The sequence below is a fragment of the Aphidius gifuensis genome, linkage group LG3, assembly GCF_014905175.1.
Source record: "Aphidius gifuensis isolate YNYX2018 linkage group LG3, ASM1490517v1, whole genome shotgun sequence".
Classification (NCBI taxonomy): Eukaryota; Metazoa; Arthropoda; class Insecta; order Hymenoptera; family Braconidae; genus Aphidius; species Aphidius gifuensis.
The window spans coordinates 11,010,896-11,034,047 of NC_057790.1; the positions used below are offsets into that span (position 1 = coordinate 11,010,896).

Sequence of the window (23,152 nt, forward strand, 5' to 3'; positions counted from 1 at the left end):
AATCAACTATATTACGTTTTATGTTTTCTGATATTCGGAATTTTAAAATTATATGACATATAAACTACGTTAAAAAGTAAAATTCTACAAATTAACTTTTTTAATGTAATTAATTGAACCAATTTTTTTTTTTTAAGTTTTTAACAAACATCAAAATTTTCTTTCTGTAATTTACATTTTTCAGCGATTTATGATTCATACCATCTACAAATTTACAAATTTATAATTCGTAGTTTTAAATTTCGTAACCTTAGTAATTCGAATTAACTGGATCTGGGGAAAATGGCCGCGTGCCAATCTGAGTGCATGTGTGAGTTATTCCGAACGTTTCCGAGTCTCCCACTCGAATAATAATTTGGACATGCGCAAAAGATTTTTGTCGAGCAGTGTGACTGCGACAGAGAGATTGTCTGCACCGTAATGAAGACGCACAAAATCATACCCTATGCGCAATATAGTAGTATTAAATATATGCAGTACAATTATTTTCATTAATAAGAACACCATTATTATCAGCATTATTTTGCAAACTTGTTGATTTACTGTTGATATTTGTTCATTCTCTGAAAAAAAAAAAAATTGTTTTGAGATCTGCATGAGGTTGATTGTATATTAGATTTATGAGCTATTGACTGAAAAATATGTCAACATTTTTATTTATTTAGTTTTTATTACGTACGTGATGTTTGGTATTAATGATATAATTTCTTTTGTGATAATAATATTAACTTTCCTTCTTCCCGAAGCTGAGAAGTTCGAAGCAGCTGCTCACTTCTTTTAGCTTTATTAGCCTGAGTGTTTTCACTTCCAGATAAATATCCATACTTGTCGCCTTTTTTTTAGTTTTTCATAAAGCAATAAGGCACTTTCAAATGTCACTAAAAAATCTTTAATGACAGTTAGTTTATTTACTTTATATTTACTTTATTTTTTTTAAATAAATTTATAAAAATATCAACAAATCACGTGAATCGATAATGAATCATATATAATTAGATATAATTAAATGAATGGATGATTATTGAATGTTTAAATCAACAAATTATTTATTTCGATTTTAAAAATAAACAATTATAAAGATAAACGAACGGAATTTTTATCGTTTTGAGAAAAATGATCACGTTGTTCAATGAAGGAATAGTTTTTTGTTTAAATTATAATTATGAATCATAATAGTCTAAAAAAAAATTACCTGAGCCTCCAGTAATCTTCACCTTATAGGTCCACCACTTGGCGCTATGTTTTGATCATTGTTTCACCAAATTATCGATGTCCTTGAAAGGGCTGGGTGGGTAATAACACACGATAGTACTTAAACCTTTTATGGATATTTCTTTAATCCATGACTTAGGGACAATGTCTATTTTTCTTTGTAGAGGTTTTTACCCAGGTGACTATCGATAAATTATTTTTTTTCCTGAGGTGCGGGGAGCCGGGGTATCTCTACGCGTGCGCATTTTGAATTGATATTATATAGTCGTTTGCTTTGAAGGCTTCGAAGTTCAAGATGGCCCCTACACGGACATACAATACCATCATATTTTCGTTTATCTTCGTGTTTTTCCGTGTTTGTTTACATATCGAGATGAAATTTCAATATGACAGCTTTTATGCTTAGATGCAGAAGAGAGCAACGTACTGAAATGCAATTTCACAATGCAGATTCAACGTGCATTTATATATATATATATATTTAAGTCAATAGTACTATCAAACATCTCATTTATTTATAATATATATTTTTGTTTTTTGGCTGAAATTGCCTCTAATTTTAGATTTTTTCATTAATTTTTTCTACTCCATCATCTCGAATATCACTTTTTTGCAATTTCTCAAAAGGACCTTTTTTTTCTGAATTCACAAATCAGGTACACAATACACGCATTTCAAGCACAGCAAAATCTGGGTCCAGAAATATAAATATTTTTTTATTTTTGAAATTTTTATTTTCAGCAAAAAGTTTCAAAAGTGCCGAAAACAGAAAATTTACCAAGGGAAAATCTAGTTTTATTTTATTTTTTTGAAATCAAAAACTTATATATTATAAACTTATATTCATTTTGGGAAAAAAAAAATTTTTTTCTGGAAACAAAAAGTTTTTTTGCTGAAAAAAAAAATTTTCAGAAATAAATAAGAAATATTTATATTTCTGGACCCAGATTTTTGCTGTGCTTAAAATGCGTGTATTGTGTACCTGATTCTGTGAAAAAACATTCAGAAAAAAAAAAATGGTCCTTTTTGAGAAATTGGAAAAATAGTAATATTCAAGATGATGGAGTCTAGAAAAATTAATGAAAAAATCTAAAAAATTAGAGGCTTAATTTCAGCTTAAAATCAACCAAAAATAGCTCATATTTTCAAAATCGTAAGGGGTCAGGCAGATGACCCCATGATTTGACTAAGAATGCCCCATATATATACACGTGTATATCGTGTTCATAAACATGGAATTACACCTAATTTATTATCAATTTGTTTTACATTGTTTTTCGTGAATAAATTACCATATATATGCGAAATATTCTTTTGATAAATAAAAAGTATTAAACAAAATTTGTAAATATAAAAAAAATAAAAAAATAGCGTGTTGCGAGTACGCGCGGGGGAAGTGAAACTTCTTTCAGAGTAATGTCACGCTGAATATTAATAATAATAATAATAAGAATAATAATATTAATACTGACAATAATATTCAAATATAAATATTATTAGTTAATAATAATTATTAGTATTTATATTTCGAATATTATTATTATAAATTTTATTATTTATATCGTCACATTAATGGAAAAGGGCGTAAGTGCCATTTTTTAGGAATTTTTCTAAAAGAAAAGGGCGTGAGTGAATTTATAAATTTTCGCTTTGCATCCAATTTAAGGCTTAAAAGAAAAAAAAGTGCGTATGTTCAGGACTTACGCCTTCTATTCTCAAAATCATTTAATAAAGATAGTATATGTTTTCTTATTGATAATAAATTATGTAATAATCGCGTCAATCATAATTCAAATCCGCATTATTGAATTTCAATAAATTGGTGTATGTTCTTTTTATCAAAAATTATTTGATAATGCAATCCTTGAACATACGTTTTATTTTATCAAAGTTGTTACGCCCATTTTCGCTTTTAAGTATTAAAATTAGATGAAAACCCGAAATTTATAAATTTGCACTACGTCTTTTCCTTTAAAATTGACGTTTTGGCACTTACGCCCTTCATTCTTTGATGCGACGATATAATTGATACTATCGATATTATTACTAATATTATATTGATATTATTGTTAATCATAATATTATTGGAGTTATTATTATTTATAATAATATTATTCATATATAACCATAGTATAAATAAAATAATAATTTCAAAAATATCATCTATAATAATAATATCAATATAATATTAGTAATAATAACAATAATATTATCGATTTATAATAATATCAGTGATATTAATAATATGAATAATAATATTTTATATTGACAATAACATTCATATATAAATATTGATAATTATTAGTATTGATATTCAAAATATTATTAATATAGATATTATTATTGATATCAATACTATTGTGAATAATTGGTAATATTATCAAAATTATTGTTGTTATGATTATCATTTATATATATTTATAATAATTTTATTGTTATCATAATAATGATTCTTCAAACCCGCGAGATAACTATTGCTTGATACGTTCAAATGATTTTTTTTTTAAAATCAATTATTTAAGTATTAAACTCAGTTGAACTGTTTAATAATATTTAAATAAATAAACAAACAAAAAGTCGCACACGCATACACACATAGCAGCTGACGCTCCAAGTTTATACGCTATATATAGTGCATGTATAATGCTTGCCGGCTTCCCTTCTCTCTATGTAATTCTCCTCTCTTTATCCGCTTGCGACCGAGCGTATAGCAGAGAGTATAGCAGAAAGTATACGAGAGAACGTCTACAAGAGAGTATACGAGAGAGTAAACGCAAGAGTAAACGCCAGAGTATACGCGAGCGCGTAACGCTAGCAGGGCCTCGAATTTTTTTGCTACCCTCCGTAAAGAAGTTTCACTTCAAAAATCAACATTTGTAGTATCAAAGCAGTTATTATGTTACATACAATTACTAAAAATTTAAATCTATTGGAAAATAAAAAAATTGAAGATGTTGCCATGGAAGCTAGTGTTATACACTAACGACTTACATTTTAATACACTAAAATCTGATGTACCGACATCAAATAATAGACATATTGTTGCTGTTGATAAAACTATACCATAGAATGGTGGTTTGATTGTAATTGATTCATTTGGTTATAGTGGTGCAACATGTTAATAAAAAGCAACATTTTTATCATCAATAAATAATGTTACACCAAAAGTTGTTGCTGTATGAAGACGTACAGATAATTTTATAGAGGTTGCATTTGTTGACATATTAAAAGTGTTGGTATTGGTATTGATATTAGATCAAATGGTATTGTTGATCATTCAGTTGGTGAACTTCGTTATTCCTATACTGATAATACATTTACACCAGAATAAACAAATTTACTACCAGGCACAAGATGACACAAACAATTGACAAATGTGTATTTCATTTACAAATAGATACAGAGAAATGTATTGAGGCAGTTAATGATGAACAAGATATCGAACGTACAACAATATTTGTACGTCACGTAACATAGCCTTAATTTTTATTTTCTCGCCATTAAAAATAATCATAAAGTAATCATTTATATTATTTTTGAAACAATACATCTACAAAATCGTAACGTTAAATTTATTGATGTATTATATCATGATGATTTAAGTGCTTTAAGATGAATTTGATAGAAGAACCATTTAGTTATCATCAAGATAAATCTTTAAATAATAATTTAAATAGTGTTTATTATGAACATTAATTTTATTATGAGAATATAATATATTATTATAGGATATATATTTATAGAAAAAAATCTATTAAAAAAACGGAATATAAAATTGAATATATACGGGTGTTAGCGAATTCGCGCACGTGAGTTATACAGTGTTATTCTACGCAAAATTCCAAGATATACGTTATTTTTTTTTTTGAAGTGAAACTTCTTTACGGAGGGTAGCAAAAAAATTCGAGGCCCTGCTAGCGTTACGCGCTCGCGTTTACTCTCTGTCACACGCTCGCGTTTACTCTCTGTCACACGCTTCTCTATATACTTCTGTCACGTATACTTTTCTGGTATACTCTCTGGTATACTCTCTGGTATACGCTCGGCAACAGCGGATATAAACTCGGAACGTCAGCTGCTATGTGTGTATGCGTGAGCGACTTTTTTTTTTTTTTATTTAAACATTATTAAACAAAATCAACTACAATAATTGATTTTTAAAAATTCATTTAAACGTATATAAATAGTTATCTCGCGGTTTAAAGAATCATTATTATAATAACAATAAAATTATTATAAATATATATAAATGATGATAATTATAACAAATAATTTGATAATATTACCAATTATTCACAATAGTATATTGATATTAATAATAATATCTATAATAATAATATTTTGAATATCAATACTAATAATTATCAATATTTATATATAAATGTTATTGTCAATGTTAATTATTATATTATTATCACTGATATTATTATAAATCGATAATATTATTGTTATTATTACTAATATTATATTGATATTATTAATATCATCGATGATATTTTTGAAATTATTATTTATTTATACTATGGTTTATATGAATAATATTATTATAAATAATAATAACTCAATAATATTATGATTAACAATAATATCAATATATCAATATCGATGGTATCAATTATATTGTCGCATTAAAAGAATGAAGTGCCAAAACGTCAATTTTAAAGGAAAAGGGCGTATGCAAATTTATAAATTTTCGGGTTTTTCATCTAATTTTAATACTTAAAAAAAAGGGAAAATGGGCGTAACAACCTTTGATAAAGGATAAAGGGCGTATGTCCAAGGATTTACGCCTTTTTTCCCGTTATCAAAATAATTTTTGATAAAAGATGAAAGGCATATTTTCAATTTTATTTGAAATTTATTTAATGGCAGGATTTTTTAAATTATTGATTGTTTACTGATAATTATACATAATTTATTATCAATACGAAAAACATAAAAATAATTACAAATCTTCATCTTTTATTAAAAACTAGGTCATGCCCGTGCTTCGCACGGGTGTCTTTACGGGGTCTTGCAAATAAAAGTTCCTTAGGGTCGGTTGTGGAGTATAGCATAGAGAAGAGTATCGATGAACTATACTTAATACCATATATGTAATACTACATATATGAAATATCGTCGACGCTCTTGCCTTCAGAGACACAAAGCGGCCATATTAGCAATATAGTAGTATTACATATATGACTTAATACCAGTGTTGGGTAGGTATGATACCGGTGTATCATACACTGTATCATACAGTATGATACATCTCCATTATCATACGCCATGTATCATACATTAAGAGCGCCTCTACATTTCACTTTTTAAACTATTTTAATGACCCCATTTTCCCTATCCGCCATTGTACACATATTTGGCGCCCAAAAACAATATGTCAACATCCAACATAATATGTAATCTCAAGAATTTATTAATATTTATTAATAAATCAACTAACGAAAAATGATTGTGTGTATTTTATTTGAATAATCTCAAAAATTACAATAAAAAAATGAGATAATGGACATGATATGTAGGCAAGGAGGGTTTTGACAGGTTCTAAGGAACATCATGAAATGCCAAGAAAAAAGATAGTTTGATTAGCTTGCAAAAAAATAATAATAAATACAGCAATTATGAGATTATAATCACACGGATAATTTAACAGCACTCAATATATTTCCCTGTCGTTGTTTATGAGGAACGTATTATATTAATCCGGGAGACCTATTTGCCAAGTTGACTTCTTTCATCATATTGGCACACTTTAATATATTTCAGACAAACTCCTTAGCTAATTTTTTAAAGAAGTCATAATATTAACTGTTAAATTATTTTCTCGTATAATGTTTTAATTCTAATAAAATTTTTTATACACGTTGATGAATTTATTTATTATTTATCGTGTAATAAAAAAAAAAAACAGTTTGACGTGTACAGTGGTGTGAGTGAGATTTAATAAATCATTTAGTTCATTTTATAAAAAAAGAGGGCAGACTTTATGTAGTATCATACGTATGATTGTATGATACCCCGAAAATCGTCGAATTACCCATCACTGCTTAATACCAATAAAATATTTATACGTGTTGTCTGGTTACTACCTAGTTTTTTTTCGGCAAAAATACAACGTGATAAACCAAGAACTCACTATGAATAAACTTCATACAAAAATATGTATTTTAATTTAGAATTTTGGTCTGTTATTAATTTCGTAATTGTATTTATTTCATATAAAAAAAATCTTATCTTCTTTTATTTATATAATTCTGTATATACATAGTTTTTAATTAAATTATTTTCCCGTTTTCGTCCAAAAAAATTCTTATTGATTGCCAAGCTCGAACTCTCGAGAACGCCACATATAATTGGCCATGATTGAATACATTCTTACGTAAATCTAAACCTATTTTTTCGAAAGTCTGTCCTTGACTTTTATTTATAGTCATCGCGAAAGCTAATTTGATTGGGAATTGTCGTCGTTTAAATGTAAATGGAAAAACATTATCACAATATAATGTTATTCGATGAATGAATACAATGCTTTCAGCCTTGTCTCCCGTTAGTATCTTACATTTTAAGAGATTATTAGCTAATTCTAGTATTTGTAATCGTGTTCCATTGCATAGACCTTCAGCAATACTCAAATTACGAAGCAGCATAACTACACAATTAATTCTTAATTTAAGTTCATGCTGAGGAAAATTTGATGGATTTAATGAATGAAGATATTCTGGTAAGATTGCATCTTTAATATCTCCATTATCACAGTTTTCTGTACTATCTATGCTTGGATATATCTTTTCCGTTTTTTTATCAAATAATTTAAGAACTTTACAATTGATTTCATCAACGTCAACATTTCGTGCTGCTAATACAGCTACTTTTGTAAGTTCATCGTATTTTTGATTTTTAATAATTTCTTTGAATATTGATTCTACTATATCTTCATTATTTTCAGCTATGCATTGTTCCGGTGCTATTATATTATCGTTTTTGTCATTTAAAACACCATTGCCAACATCTAGAAGATATTTTGAAAATTCTTTCTCTTCAGGTAGTGTTCTCATATTTTCTGTTAATGATAGCATTGTAAAATTTTTCCATAGATGGCTAAATTTAATTGATAAATTTACTAATTCACTACGTGTAGCATTAACTTTAACTGGTAGTAGCTGTCTAAAATCACCACCTATCAAAATTACTTTCCCACCAAACGGTAAATCATTATTCATGAAATATTTGTAAGTCATATCGCCTATTTCCATGCAATATCGTGGTGCCATAGGACCTTCATCCCAAATTATTAAGTCATAATTTTTCATAATATGTGCTTCTTTTGATTGAATTTTTATATGTGATGTTGAATCAGGAAAAAGTGGAACTGGTAGGCCGAATGTCTTATGAACAGTTTTTCCGTTAGGAAGTAGTATTGCTGAAACCCCTGTAAATGACATTGTACAAACTTTTTTACCTTTACTTTTCAATAAATGGTATAGAGTAATGTAAACAAAAGTCTTTCCAGATCCACCTGGACCATCAATGTAATAACAGGTTTCTGAATTATTTTTTTCGTCTCCCATCATGACAACTTCTATGATTCTATCAACAATTTCTTTTTGCTTCACATTCAGCTTCTTGTATTGACTCTCCCCTATTTCATGATGACTTGGATCTATTTCTTCAATATTATCCTCAATATTTTCTACTATTTCAAATTCAGACAATGATGGCATAGTTGGAAAATCATCGAGAATATGTTTATCATTGCATAATAAAGCGTTTATTTCATGATATGCTTTTTTTATGCTCTCTGATGTTGAACTTTTATAAAAATCTTGTGATAATGCATCTTTGAATTTTTCCCATAATTTTCCTGGGTCATTTGGTTGACAGTGAATCAAAATACTCACAAATAATCGTCTTAACTGTCGAGGCATCATCCATATTTCTCCTTCTGTCATGGCACGTTCCCATTCTGTATCGTCTTCAATGAGCCCTAGTGATAAACATGCTGCATGATAAGTATCATAGATTTTTCCATTGATCGTCCGTAGATTTTCATAACTTGTCGCTCCTTTAACTGTCAATAATAGTAATCGAAGATTGAATAATTCCATTTGATGAGGACTTACAGCGTACATTCTTCCTATAACATTGTGTTGCTGTTTTCGAATTTCCCATGATTTAGTACCAGATAAATTTTTAAAAACATAATGTGATGGAATATCCGCATATAGATATTCTTTGGCATTTTCATCACGTTGATTTAAAGCAAAATATTCTAAGAGCATAGTATTTTTTTGTAATGCGGCTCTTAATGTATCCGCATCATCATTATTTATAATAACATTTTGTTGATTAGGCAAATGAATTGGTAACCGAATAATTGAATGACTTTTTTTTTGTAGAGATCTTCCTAATATTCGGTCACATGCTTCAACTGCACTAACATATCTGGTTTCTATAAAATTATGTATCTCATCATGATTGATATATTTTTCATGGGTGTTATTAGTTATTTCGAAACACGCAGCATCATGGCCTTTATATATATATTTGTACAAATATTTAACTGATTGTATGCTTGATACTATTTCAGTGTTAATGTGGCAATTAAATATTTTTAGAAGTGTAGCATTATAGGGAACGACATACCGATTATCAACAGCTTCTCCGTTTATTCGTTTATATACTCCAGTATTTCTACGTTTATATGTGGGATATCCATTTTCGTCTATCAGTGTTTCATTTTGAAATTTTTTTGGAAAATGTTTTGTACATATACCATCTTTATTCTTACACCAATCACCACATGGTCCGTGGATCATATTCTTCATGACTATTTTATGAAGTATTTGATCATCAGATGGATTTGGGATTTCAGCAGCAATGAATTTATCGACAGAGACAGTTGTTGTAATCTTATTATTTTGTTTTAACGTTATCAATAAATGAACATGAGGAAGACCACGTTTTTGATATTCAATAACGTACACGTATGCAAGAACATCTCCGAATAATTTTTGATTGACAATAATATCAATTAATTTATTCTTTTTTAAATGAAAAACTCGTGAAACAATATCAGGTCTATCTGATGCTGTTTGACCATGCAATATATTTTCCTTGATTTCACGCCAATTAGGATTACATGTCATAGTAATGAATAAATCTGGTTTGCCAAATTTTCTTACTATTGCCATTGCATCCTGATAGTGTTGTAACATATTACGTGGCGATCCAGTAAACGATGAAGGAGAACAACTATTTTTCCAACTTGACAGTTTTCTGTTTCAGCTCTTTGCTGTAAGTGGTCAATTAATCCTTGATAGGTATCAGCACGAATTGATTTTTTATTATTTTTGCAAAAAGTTATTCTATCTTTTTCTATTTTAACAAAATTGTCGACTAACCACTGTTGAAATAATCGTCCACCCATTAAGAAAATATTATCAGTATCTCTTATTGCTATTCTGTGTTTAATGTAAGCAGCTCTTGATATTCTTTTTTGTTTGTTCACTTTTGTTAATGTTGAGCTCCAACTATTGGTACCATACGGATAATAAAGTGGATAAACTAAAGCTTCAACATTTGGATCCATTGAACTCAAGTATTGTAGAGTTTTGGTTCGTTTATTATGAATTGTTACATAAGACTCTGGGATATCACCATCAGCGGTTGTTGTAAAGACGGCTGCAACTTCATTCACTCTTTGTGGATTATATCGTCTAATATCTAAACCAGGTTTTAATGAAAATAATAACTGCATCTCTGGTTCTGTGTCAACATCTTTATCAATCATTGCCTGTCTTAATTCTTCATGCATCATTTGATAAGATTGTGCAAACACATTATGTTGCCGAAGAACTGTTTCGATCGCATCTATTATTTCTATTTAAATTTGAAAACATACTACATCGTATATTAATAGATTCATTTTGATCAATTATAAAAAATTGACCGAAAGATGGTGACTCTTCAGCAGACGGATACAATGACGTATTTATTTGATAGTAAATTTGTCCTTGTATCTTAAAACAATATGGACCTGGTTTATTATTATAATTAACTAAATTTGCATTAAAAGAAGCAAAAGCAAATGTATTATTATAATATCGAATGTTATCATGATAATGTTTTGATAGTATATGGGACCCATCAAACAAACTTTTCAATAATAATGGTGGTTCTGGCATTGGATCAATCATAATTTCACCATGACTACAACAACTACTAAATGAAGTTTTCTTATTTGATATGTCTTCAGCTTTAAAATGTTTTGCTCCGCAATGATGACAAATAAGTTCCATTGCTCCGATATAATTCTCCAAAATAATACTACAACTGCTATTACTGCCACTATTATTGTTGCTATTATTATTATTATTATCATCATCATCATCAACATTATTATTATTATTATTATTATTATTATTATTATTATTATTATTATTATTATTATTATTATTATTATTATTATTATTATTATTATTATTATTATTATTATTATTATTATTATTATTATTATTATTATTATTATTATTATTTTTCAATCGAATTTTCCTCCTATACATTTTTGATATGCTGTTTGTTTTGACGTTTGATTAACATATGTTGTTGTTCTTCTTCCAACGATCGAACTATTTTACGTCTACCCATTGTAGTAATATATTTTTTGCTTTTCCAATTTATTTTACAACTCGTTCTAAATTTGAATGAATATTCAAGTTTATTTTCATCAAAATCACAATATTTTAAAAAAATCACAATCGAAATGGAAAAAAAATGTCACCTGAAAAAAAAATATATATTTAATAATCATTTTGATAGTGGTTCATTCAAAATAGATTTTTACTTATATGCCAATAATTACTAAAATCTTGTAATGTTAATTAAATGAATATAAGTCAACAGCATCAGATGAAAAATAATTTATTAATCATTAAAATTTAGCTAACAAATTATTACTATTACAAAAACATTTCATTTTAATATATTTCAATTGAAATAGAAGATGAACATGGTTGACAGACGAACAACAATTTTAAAACATATTGATAAACGGTTACTGGTATTAGATAACCAGCATTGCATTCTTGTAAATGTTCTTTTTGAATGTTTTTGATTCTGTTCCCTACCTCTTCAAGATCAACACTATTTGGTAAGCATATGTGACAAAATGAACATCGAATGGCATTTGAAAATTCATCACGTATTATTGCAAAATAACCTTTGGAACATACCATACAAACTAAATCATTTGTCATACTCTCTTTTATTTTTTTTTTCAATTTCTTCAATTCTGAAACACACAATTAAACACACAATTATCAACTGAAATTAATTGAAAATTTATGAATGTAACAATCACCATGTTTAGAACATCCAGTAAAATCTTGTTCATATTCAATAGTTTCTGAACCTGATTCATGATTATAATGTTCGGTACATTGAAAATTTGTGAATTCATTTTTTATTAATCTCATTAGCCCATTTTTCGTCATCTTTCGACCACTTTCATCTTTATGAGTAACAGTAGATGTTAGTAGGTTAAAATCGAAGATTTCATGTCGTTTTGCATGTATCTTATTTGAACAAATCTACAATTAATTATATTAAAAACAATAAATGAATGGCTATTAGTATAAATTATGTATATAACAACGAAAAAAATGAAATGAACTAACTTGTATTATATCATCTGATGTGGATCTCATCATTTTAATAATCGTTCTGGTAATTGAACTTTGATATTCAAAAAACCTGTAGAATCTATTCTGAAATTACAAAAAAAATGTAAAATAATTATTTACCTAATGAAAATAATTTTCAAATTATTGTATTATTAAACTTGATTCAAACAAAACATTTATCGAACAAAAATTAATTTATTTATTGATGTAATACAAAAACATATATATTTGTATTTTCATTATTCAATTGTTTGTATCATCATTATTTTTGACACGTTTATTTGTTGTAACGGAAGTTACAGCAGCTTTGAGTTGCAACATTGGCATTAATTCACCTTCACATATTTCGATATCAGACATTCCTTCTACCTTAAAAGTGCTAGCGCCAACTGCAACTGTATGAAAATAATATTGAAATATAAATATAAATAAACTGGAATTTAATAATAACTTCCTTAATAAAAAAATTCAATTTACCTTCTGACTTGTTCATGAATCCTTTAACTTTTACTTTTTGTCCTCGAACTGTCAATTCTTCAGTATGTACATAGTTTACAATATGAACACATAATTTATAACGACCATCAGTTATTATTCCCATTCCATAGGAAGAATTATCAGTATCCATCTTCATGAAAGCTGTTTTTATAAATCCGGTAACAGCTACAAACCATAAAAAAATTTATAAAATATACATCAAATTAAAGAAATTTAAAAAGAATTCTAAAGTATCTGATAAAATAAATATCCAACCAATATAGAGATGGTCATCAAGCATAACATCACATAATTCAATACATGTATAATCATTTGTATGAGAATCACTGAAAAAATTATGCACTGTGATTACACTTGATGGCTGTGCATTAAATTCAAGGATATGAATACGTTCATTTTGTTTACGAAATTTGGGATTCGAGGTTTTCATTGTCCCACCGTTAATTTCGATAATCTGAAATAATTATTATTAGTTCAACACAACAGATTCTATATATTTACTGAATACCATTCCCAATTTTATTATAGTTGAATACTTGATAGCTGTATCATTCCACAAAATAATTCTAATTTTTGACTCTTGTTTGATAAAACAAATTTAAAAAATGAATACGTTTTTCGTTTTAGGGTTAGTGACGGTTTTTAAATCACCATCAATTGACGCTACAAATCCTGTCAATTCACTTAAATAAAAAAGATCAGAAGATTTAAAAATTTAAATCATAATTTAAAAACATATATATAAAATATATCCACTTACATCATCTTCTCTTCTGGCTGAAGATTGTTTAACTCTTCATTTGATGTAAAATAACTTTCATCTAATTCAGCCATGATATACACACACTTTATGATTATCAATATTCAATCGCTGGTAATTGAAAAAAAACTTATTCAATAAAACTAATACCGATAATCAATAACGATACCCGAACGTGATTTAAAAATTAATACGAAAAAATTAAATAAAAAATAATTTACCTCAAAATTTTCAAAAATTGAGTCACTCAATTAAAAATATTTTGAGGATAATTAAAAATCTTAATTAGCTTGATAATCTCGATCAGCTTATGTCTTCTGTACTGTAACTAAAAAAGAAACAGAAAAAAAAATAATAAAAACATCAATTCAAAAAATTAAATCCGAAAAATTAATTTTACAAATATGACGCACTAAATATACAATGACAAAAAAAATCTAAATCACTGTATGAAATAAAAAAATAAAATAAACTAATACATGAATAAAAAATAATTCAAATAAACCAAAAAAATAAATAAAACTAAATTCTAATCTAAAAACCTAAATATAATATACTAAATTGACAGCTAAAAAAGAAACAAAAAAAAAAAAAAAAATTCATTTGAAACCGGGAAAAAAAAAAAAACAAAAAAAAAAATAAATATAAAATCCTAAAAACTAAACTCAAATATGGCAAACTAAAAATCCAAAATTAAAGAAATAAAACTGAAAAAAAAACGAAAAAAAATAAATAAATAAAACTCAATTTAATAAATTAAAACCGAAAATTAAAAAAATAAAATAAACTAATAAATTAAACTAATAAATAAATAAAAAATATTTCACATAAACGAAAAAAAATAATAAAACTAAATAAATAAAACGCCTAATCACCTCAAGATCTAAGAACTTTATGACAGAAAAAAAAGCAAAATAACAAACTTAAAAAAAAAAATTGAAAAACACTTTGAACTAACTTCACAATAAACAAACCCATCATGAAGGCTAAAAAGAAAAAAAAAAACAAAAAAAAAAAATCTAAATTAAAAAAAACTAAATCTCAAAACTAAACCCAAATTTGACACACAAATAAACTAAAACTAAAAAAATGAAACGAAAAAAGAAACGAAAAAAAAAAAAAAAAAAATACTCAATTTAATAAATTAAAACCGGAAAGCTAATTTTCCAATACTAAATCTAAAACTAAATTCAAAACTAAATTCAAGACTAAAAACCTAAATATCACATACGAAATTGTTATCTAGTTATGACAGCTAAAAAAAATACCAAAAAAAAAAATTAAATCCGAAAAACTAAATTTAAAAAGTAGAATATTGAAACCGAAATCACTGAATAAATTAAAAAAATAAAATAAACTAATAAATTAAACTAATAAATAAATAAGAAATATTTCTCTTAAACGAAAAAAAATAATAAAACTAAATAAATAAAACGCCTAATCACCTCAAGATCTAAGAACTTTATGACAGAAAAAAAAGCAAAATAACAAACTAAAAAAAAAAATTGAAAAATACTTTTAACTAACTTCACAATAAACAAACCTATCATGGAAGCAAAAAAAAAAAAAAAAAAAAAAAAAAAAAAAAAAAAAAAAAAAAAAAAAAAAAAAAAAAAAAAAAAAAAAAAAAAAAAAAAAAAAAAAAAAAAAAAAAAAAAAAAAATACTCAATTTAATAAATTAAAACCGGAAAGCTAATTTTCAAATACTAAATCTAAAACTAAATTCAAAACTAAATTCAAGACTAAAAACCTAAATATCACATACGAAATTGTTATCTAGTTATGACAGCTAAAAAAAATACCAAAAAAAAAAATTAAATCCGAAAAACTAAATTGAAAAAGTAGAATATTGAAACCGAAATCACTGAATAAATTAAAAAAATAAAATAAACTAATAAATTAAACTAATAAATAAATAAAAAATATTTCTCTAAACGAAAAAAAAAAAATAATAAAACTAAATAAATAAAATGCCTAATCACCTCAAGATCTAAGAACTTTATGACAGAAAAAAAGCAAAAATAACAAACTAAAAAAAATTGAAAACACTTTTAACTAACTTCACAATAAAACAAACCTATCATGAATGCTAAACAGAAAAAAAAAAAATTTTAAATTAAAAGAAAATAAATCCCAAAAACTAAACTTAAATATGACACACTAATAAACTAAAACTGAAATAAAGAAACTAAAAAAAAATGAAAAATAAAAATAAATACTCAATTTAATAAATTAAAAGCTGAAAGCTAATTTTCAAATACTAAATCAAAACTAAATTCTAATTTAAAAACCTAACACACTGATTTGACAGCTAAAAAAAAAACAAAAAAAAAAAAAAAAACCCGAATATACACACCTAAATCTAATCGGAATACTAAAAAAAAAATAACTAACACACAATCTAAAACACAAAATAAAAAAAAATAAATTAAAAAAAACTAAAAACTGAAAAAATAAAATTAAAAAAGAAACGAATAAAAAAAATAAAACTCAATTTAATAAAATAAATATAAACTAATTTCAAACTAAATTTAAAACCATTTCAAAACTAAATTCTAACTTAAAATTCTAACATACCAATTGACAGCTAAAAAATAACCAAAAAAACCGAATATACACACGCCTAAATCTAACCGACTCAATGAATTCTAAAAAATAATCTAACACATATAAAACAAAATAAAAAAAAAAAATAAATTAAAAAAAAAACTAAAACTGAAAAATAAAAACTAAAAAAGAAACGAATAAAAAAATAAACTCAATTTAAAAAATAAATATGAAAAAGCTAATTTCAAAACTAAATCTAAAAACCAATTCCAAACTCAATTTAATTTAGAACTTAACATACTAAATTGACAGCTAAAAAAATAACCAAAAAAAAAAACCGAATATACACACAATCTCCAAATCTAACGACTCAATGAATACTAAAAAAAATAACTAACACACAATCTAAAAAAATAAAACACCAAATAAAAAAAAAAAAAAATAAATCAAAAAAAAAAAAACTAAAACTGAAAAAAATAAACTAAAAAAGAAACGAATAAAAACAAACTCAATTTAATAAAATAAATATAAAGCTAATTCTCAAAACTAAATCTAAAAACCAATTTCAAAACTAAATTCTAATTTAAAATCCTAACATACCTAATTGACAGCTAAAAAAAAAATAAAAAAAAACCGAATATACACCTAACTCTAACTAACCGGCCTAAATGAATTCTAAAAAAAAAATAACTAACACACAATATAAAACACAAAATAAAAAAAAATAAATTAAAAAAAACTAAAAACTGAAAAAATAAAACTAAAAAAGAAACGAATAAAAAAAATAAAACTTAATTTAAAAAAATAAATATGAAAAGCTAATTCTCAAACTAAATCTAAAACCAATTCCAAAACTCAATTCTAATTTAAAATCCTAACATACTAAATTGACAGCTAAAAAATAACCAAGAAAAAAAAAAAAAACCGACACACCTAAATCTAATCGGCTAAATAAATACAAAAAAACAACTAACACAAAATCTAATCCAAATTACTAATTTCAACCCCGTAAAATTTCTAAATTGACAGCTAAAAAAATAAACAAAAAAAAAAAAAAATACCCGAATATACACACCTAAATCGAACCGGCTAAATGGATACTAAAAAGAAACAACTAACACAAATCACTAAATTGACAGCTAAAAAAAAATAACCGAATATACACTCATAAATCTAATTCTAAAAATCCTAACATACTAAACAGCTAAAAAAATAAACGAAAAAAAAAAAAAATTAACGGAATATACACACCGAATCTAAACTAAATTGAACGACTTATCACCTCAAGATTCTGAAACTGTATGACAGGAAAAATAAAAATAAAAAAAAAAAAACAAAAATCACTTTATTACAACTAACTTCATAATAAACAAAAATAAAAACCTTTCAGTGTGAAGTTAGTTGAAATAAAGTGATTTTTTTATAAAGGATGATTTTGAGAATGGAAAAAAGGCGTAAGTCCCTGAACATACGCACTTTTTTTTTCTTTAAGCCTTAAAATTAGATGCAAAGCCCGAACTCACGCCCTTTTCTTTTTAGAAAAAAAAAATTCCTAAAAATGGCACTTACGCCCTTCTTCCATTAATGTGTCGATATAAATATTAAATTTATAATAATAATAATATTCGAAATATAAATACTAATAATTATTATTAACTAATAATATTTATATTCGAATATTATTGTCAGGATTAATATTATTATTATTATTATTATTATTGATATTATTATTATTATTAATATTCAGCGTGACATGAAACTACTCTGAAAGAAGTTTCACTTCCCCCGCGCGTACTCGCAACACGCTTATTTTTTTTTTTTCTGCGAAGCTTCACTTTCAAGATATTTACGATTGAAGTTGACCAATCAAAAACAGGCATCACGAACTATTATCATTATGGTGCCAAAAAAAAACGTGCGTGGTTACGCTCAAAAATTAGTTTGAATAGTATGCGGTGCAATTGCAGCATGCGGTTTATTATTGATAACAGTTTGTCAGAATTTCTGAATAACCTGACATTTGTTTAAAACACACCGACTACACCCACACTGCATACTACATTGGACGCTGCTATTGACACTATTCCGTACACAGCATACCGCATTCTCTAAGTATACACAGTGGATCTGTCAACATCTTCAAGTCGTTGGTAGTGTGCTGTCTATCAGATTGAACATGAACCTGGAGAAATAATGAAGAAAAAATTTCCCATGGAGCTCAGGATCGTTTTTCATTGATTTCTTTTAGACCCAGCCACTAACCTGATAATCATATTATCATCATATAAAAAAAATTAAAAATGTCCAAGGAAAAGCAGTAGCTAAGGAAAAAATGAAGCTAAGGAATTAAGGTTACCAAAGAATTATCTTTCAAGGAAATAATATTGCGTAAAATATAATTCTTTATAATTTTAATTTAAGTTACATTTCTTTAGTCTGTTTTCCTTGGACATTTATATTATTAAAAAATAAATTTACATGTATTTTATTTATAAAATAAATAAGAAATGTCCAAGGAAAAGCAGTAGCTAAGGAAAAGATGTAGCTAAGGAATTAATGTGACTAAGGAATTATTCCCTTGAAACATAATTTTTTGGCAACATTAATTCCTTAGCCACATTAATTCCTTAGCTACTGCTTTTCCTTGGACATTTGTATTTAAAAAAAAAAAAATTACATGTATTTTATTTATAAAATAAATGAAAAATGTCCAAGGAAAAGCAGTAGCTAAGGAAAAGATGTAGCTGAGGAATTAATGTGACTCAGGAATTATTTCCTTGAAACATAATTTTTTGGCAACCTCAATTCCTTAGCCAGATTAATTCCTTAGCTACTGCTTTTCCTTGGACATAAGTATTTTTAAAAAACAAATTTACATCTATTTTATTTATAAAATAAATAAAAAATGTCCAAGGAAAAGCAGTAGCTAAGTAAAAGATGTAGCTAATAAATTAAGGGTGCCAAAGAATTATGTTTCAAGGAAATAATGTTGCTTAAAATATAACTGTCTTGGCAACTGTAATTTTTAGCTACATCTTTTCTTTAGCTACTACTTTTTCTTGCACATTTGTATTCTTAAAATTTAAATTTCATGTAATTTTCTTTTCAAAAATAAAAGTCCAGGAAGTAGTAGCTAAGGAAAAGATGTAGATAAGGAATTAAGGTTGCTAAAAAATTATATTTTAAGCAACATTATTTCCATGAAACATAATTCTTCGGCAACCTTAATTTCTTAGCTACATCTTTTTCTTAGCTACTGCTTTTCCTTCGATATTTTTACTTATTTCAGAAATAAAATACATGTAAATTTAATTTTTAAGAATACAAATGTCTAACAAAAAACAGTAGCTAAGAAAAGAATGTAGCTAAGGAAATGAGGTTGCCAAAAAATTATATTTTAAGCAACATTATTTCCTTAAAAAACAATTTTTTGGCAACCTCAATTCCTTAGCTACATCTTTTCCTTAGCTACTGCTTTTCCTTGGACATTTTTATTTTTGATAAATAAATTTACATGTACTTTATTTATTAAATGAATAAAAATGTTCAAGGAAAAGCAGTATGGTTAGCTACCTTATTTCCTACATGATTATGATAATAATCATAATAGTAATATACCTGTGTCAACAATACAATATACAGATGTTAAAACAATCGGTAATTATATTCTAATACGATATTCAAGACGATTTTTTTATTTATTAAACTTGTTGTTTTTAATCCAAACCGATCCAAACATGAACATGATTGTTAAAGTTGCATATTCAAAATTACTCGTCGCTAGCCTGCCGGTAAAACAGCAGGCTTAGTATTTTCGATGTACAATAATTGGATGAGAACCGTTTTCTCCTAAATGTCGTCTAAAATCTCGACTATGACCTCAAGATGTCATTTTATTGTTAATTCGAGTAAAACAAAAACTTATGCTTAATCTATTGAAAAATATTTATGATTAGAATGATTAGAAACAAATTACAAACGTAAATAGTCTATCTATCAACAATTTAGTTTCTTTTGGAAAATGCAATCGATATTCTAAATTTTTTACTTTAAGGGAATTTAACAGAATATCCGACGTCGGCCCGACTGAAATCCCGACTTTCCTCCGACTTTATTAAGTCGGGCGCGACACATACTTTTCTACCTGGGTAGTGTTGAATTATATATTTGAATTTTTTCAAGAAAAAGAAAGATTTTTCTTTTCAATAAATTGTTTTTTTTTTATATTATATATTAACAATAATTGAGTGATATAATAGAGAGACGATCATCATCATCATCATCATCATCATATAAAAAAAATATAGACAAATTGGTAAGAAAAAGGTGAAACCGAATAAATAAATTTCCACTCTGAATTGATTCCTCAGCCATTTGCCAATAATATTTTAATTTGTTATGGAAAACATTGCATAGAAATTAATGTAGATTGCTAATTTATTTTTTTTTGCTTCGTCATTTCCTTAGCTTTATTCGCTATAAATAATAAGTTGAAGAGCTATTAGCGAATTTAGGAAAAAGATGTTGTCAAATGAACTAATTTGTAGTCTTAATAATTCCTCAGCCGTTTGTAGTAATTATATTAATTTTTTATAGCGAATATTTCTGTGGAATTGGTATAGTGACAAATTAAATTATATATTTGCCACAATTTTTTAAATTATTTTATGGCAAATATAGCAAAGAAATTAATAACGATTGATAAGTTTATTTGGCTAGACTTTTTCCTTAGCTATTTGCCAATAGCTTTTTCATTTATTATTCCAAAAATAGCTAATGAAGACATGTAAGCAAATCAATTAATTAATAGTGTTCATTAATTCCCTAGCTAATTTTGCCATACTAAAATAAAATTATTGTGTCAAATGGCTGAGGAAATAATTTAAACTGCAAATTAATTTATTTGACTACATCTTTTTCTTAGATACATTTGCCAATAGTTTTTTAGTTTGTTAATTACGGCAAATATAGCTGAGTAAAAGACGTAGCCAAAAAAATTAATTAGTAATTTCATCGCTTAGTTTCTTAAAATAATTAGTAATTTTCACAATGCGTGTAAAATACTCTCACGACAGTATTTTACGTGACAGTATTCTCATGACAGTATTTTACGTGAGTTGGTAATCAGTACGTTGTAAGGGCTTGGGGACGTGAGCGCCGAAAAGGTTCTGTCCGACATAAGTAAACTTATAAATATAAAAGTCCCCACAGTCGTGACTAATTGAATTTCTATTGGAAAAAGCTGTCTAGTGATATATTGTAGGATTGTTCGAAGCGGGGTTTTGTGTGAGGTCAGATTCATTTGAAGTCCATTTAAAACTTACTTTCTTCAATTTATACATCACGTAGTATTAAAAATGCCGTTATTTTACCTATTTTTTAGTTGATTTATTCTTCTAGGTACATTGATTTTATGCATTTTCCCTTAACACCATTTAAGATATATTTATTGTTGCACGATTAATTTCATGAATTTATTTTGCTAATTTTACAATTTATTATTAACTATTAATGCAGTTTTGAGATTCAACGCAATAGTTTTTGCCAGTATTTAAAAAATAGGTACATGAAATCATACTACAATCCAATTACTGAAGTTTATGCTTTGAATAATTCGACTTTTATTCGCATATAGGATTTTGATTATTTTATAATATGTGTATCAATATAAGTTATTGAAAAAAAGATCAATCACCAATAATGTTTATCTGAATCTAATTGTTGATGAATGTGATATTGATAAATGTATTATGAATGATTTATTCTTCAATGTGCCAACTTGAAAATGTCTGGAATATCCAAGTATCAAACAGATATAATTCTTTGAACCAATGAAATTACCAAATGATCAAATGACAACTATATAAACAAGATAGAAGTTCAGTTTTACTTCATATATTTACTTGTATTATTAATTGATAATGGCTGAACATTTTCATTGTAGATATGTGTTTCCATGTGCATTATATTCATGAGTTTGAAATCTTATTAAAATATTATGTCTCATAAATTTCATTATATTACTGTCTTAATTATTTAATATATTTTATAACATTTGTATAAGTTATTTAAATATTTTTTAAACAGTTTTCCGACATTCATAAATTGGAGTTATGTATATATATAGTTTACATGAATATCTGAAAGAACGAACGACGATTATTCCTAAAATACTTTCTAGATAAAATAATAATTTGCTTTACCAACATATTTCGATAGACATCTACCGGTGGTACTCTCAGTCTGCTGACACTTGCTGTCTGCTGACACTCAAGTTAACATAACCTAGTCTTCTTGGCTTCTTGGACTCAAGTATAAATAATAAATAGCTTAGTAAATAGTAACAACAATACAAACTAAATCGTTTAAGAATAATTCAAACGTCCATATTCCTTATGCTTCAACAGATAAATTTGTTGCTGTTAAGGGTTAAAATCCAACATCTGATCTTTT

General features: G+C 26.2%; 2 protein-coding genes across 2 annotated transcripts; both read right to left on the bottom strand.

Annotated features, from left to right (window-relative positions):
* Window positions 1–618: 618 nt before the first annotated feature.
* On the bottom strand, window positions 619–11,510 carry LOC122850880. Its single transcript, XM_044149938.1, has 7 exons — window positions 11,369–11,510; window positions 11,162–11,269; window positions 10,598–11,091; window positions 9,856–10,121; window positions 8,345–9,654; window positions 7,772–8,272; window positions 619–632 (listed from the first exon to the last, which is right to left on the bottom strand). Exons 1-7 carry the CDS (start codon window positions 11,508–11,510, stop codon window positions 619–621), a joined length of 2,835 nt encoding a protein of 944 aa, XP_044005873.1.
* Window positions 11,511–12,188: 678 nt separating this feature from the next.
* On the bottom strand, window positions 12,189–22,663 carry LOC122850881. Its single transcript, XM_044149939.1, has 6 exons — window positions 22,603–22,663; window positions 13,371–13,556; window positions 13,194–13,288; window positions 12,888–12,977; window positions 12,572–12,800; window positions 12,189–12,502 (listed from the first exon to the last, which is right to left on the bottom strand). Exons 1-6 carry the CDS (start codon window positions 22,661–22,663, stop codon window positions 12,189–12,191), a joined length of 975 nt encoding a protein of 324 aa, XP_044005874.1.
* Window positions 22,664–23,152: the final 489 nt, after the last annotated feature.

Excerpts from the sequence above, each read along its gene's own strand:
- LOC122850880 (XM_044149938.1), bottom strand. The coding sequence starts at position 11,510 with ATGGAACTTATTTGTCATCATTGCGGAGCAAAACATTTTAAAGCTGAA. Across the intron at positions 11,092-11,161 it reads TGAAGAGTCACCATCTTTCG|AAATAATAGATGCGATCGAA; the intron begins GTCAATTTTTTA and ends AAATTTAAATAG. Across the intron at positions 9,655-9,855 it reads GGAGAAGCTGTTGATAATCG|ATATGTTAGTGCAGTTGAAG; the intron begins GTATGTCGTTCC and ends TATAGAAACCAG.
- LOC122850881 (XM_044149939.1), bottom strand. The coding sequence starts at position 22,663 with ATGCACATGGAAACACATATCTACAATGAAAATGTTCAGCCATTATCA. Across the intron at positions 13,557-22,602 it reads ATTATCAATTAATAATACAA|CTGTTACCGGATTTATAAAA; the intron begins GTAAATATATGA and ends TATGGTTTGTAG. Across the intron at positions 12,801-12,887 it reads CATCAGATGATATAATACAA|ATTTGTTCAAATAAGATACA; the intron begins GTTAGTTCATTT and ends AATTAATTGTAG.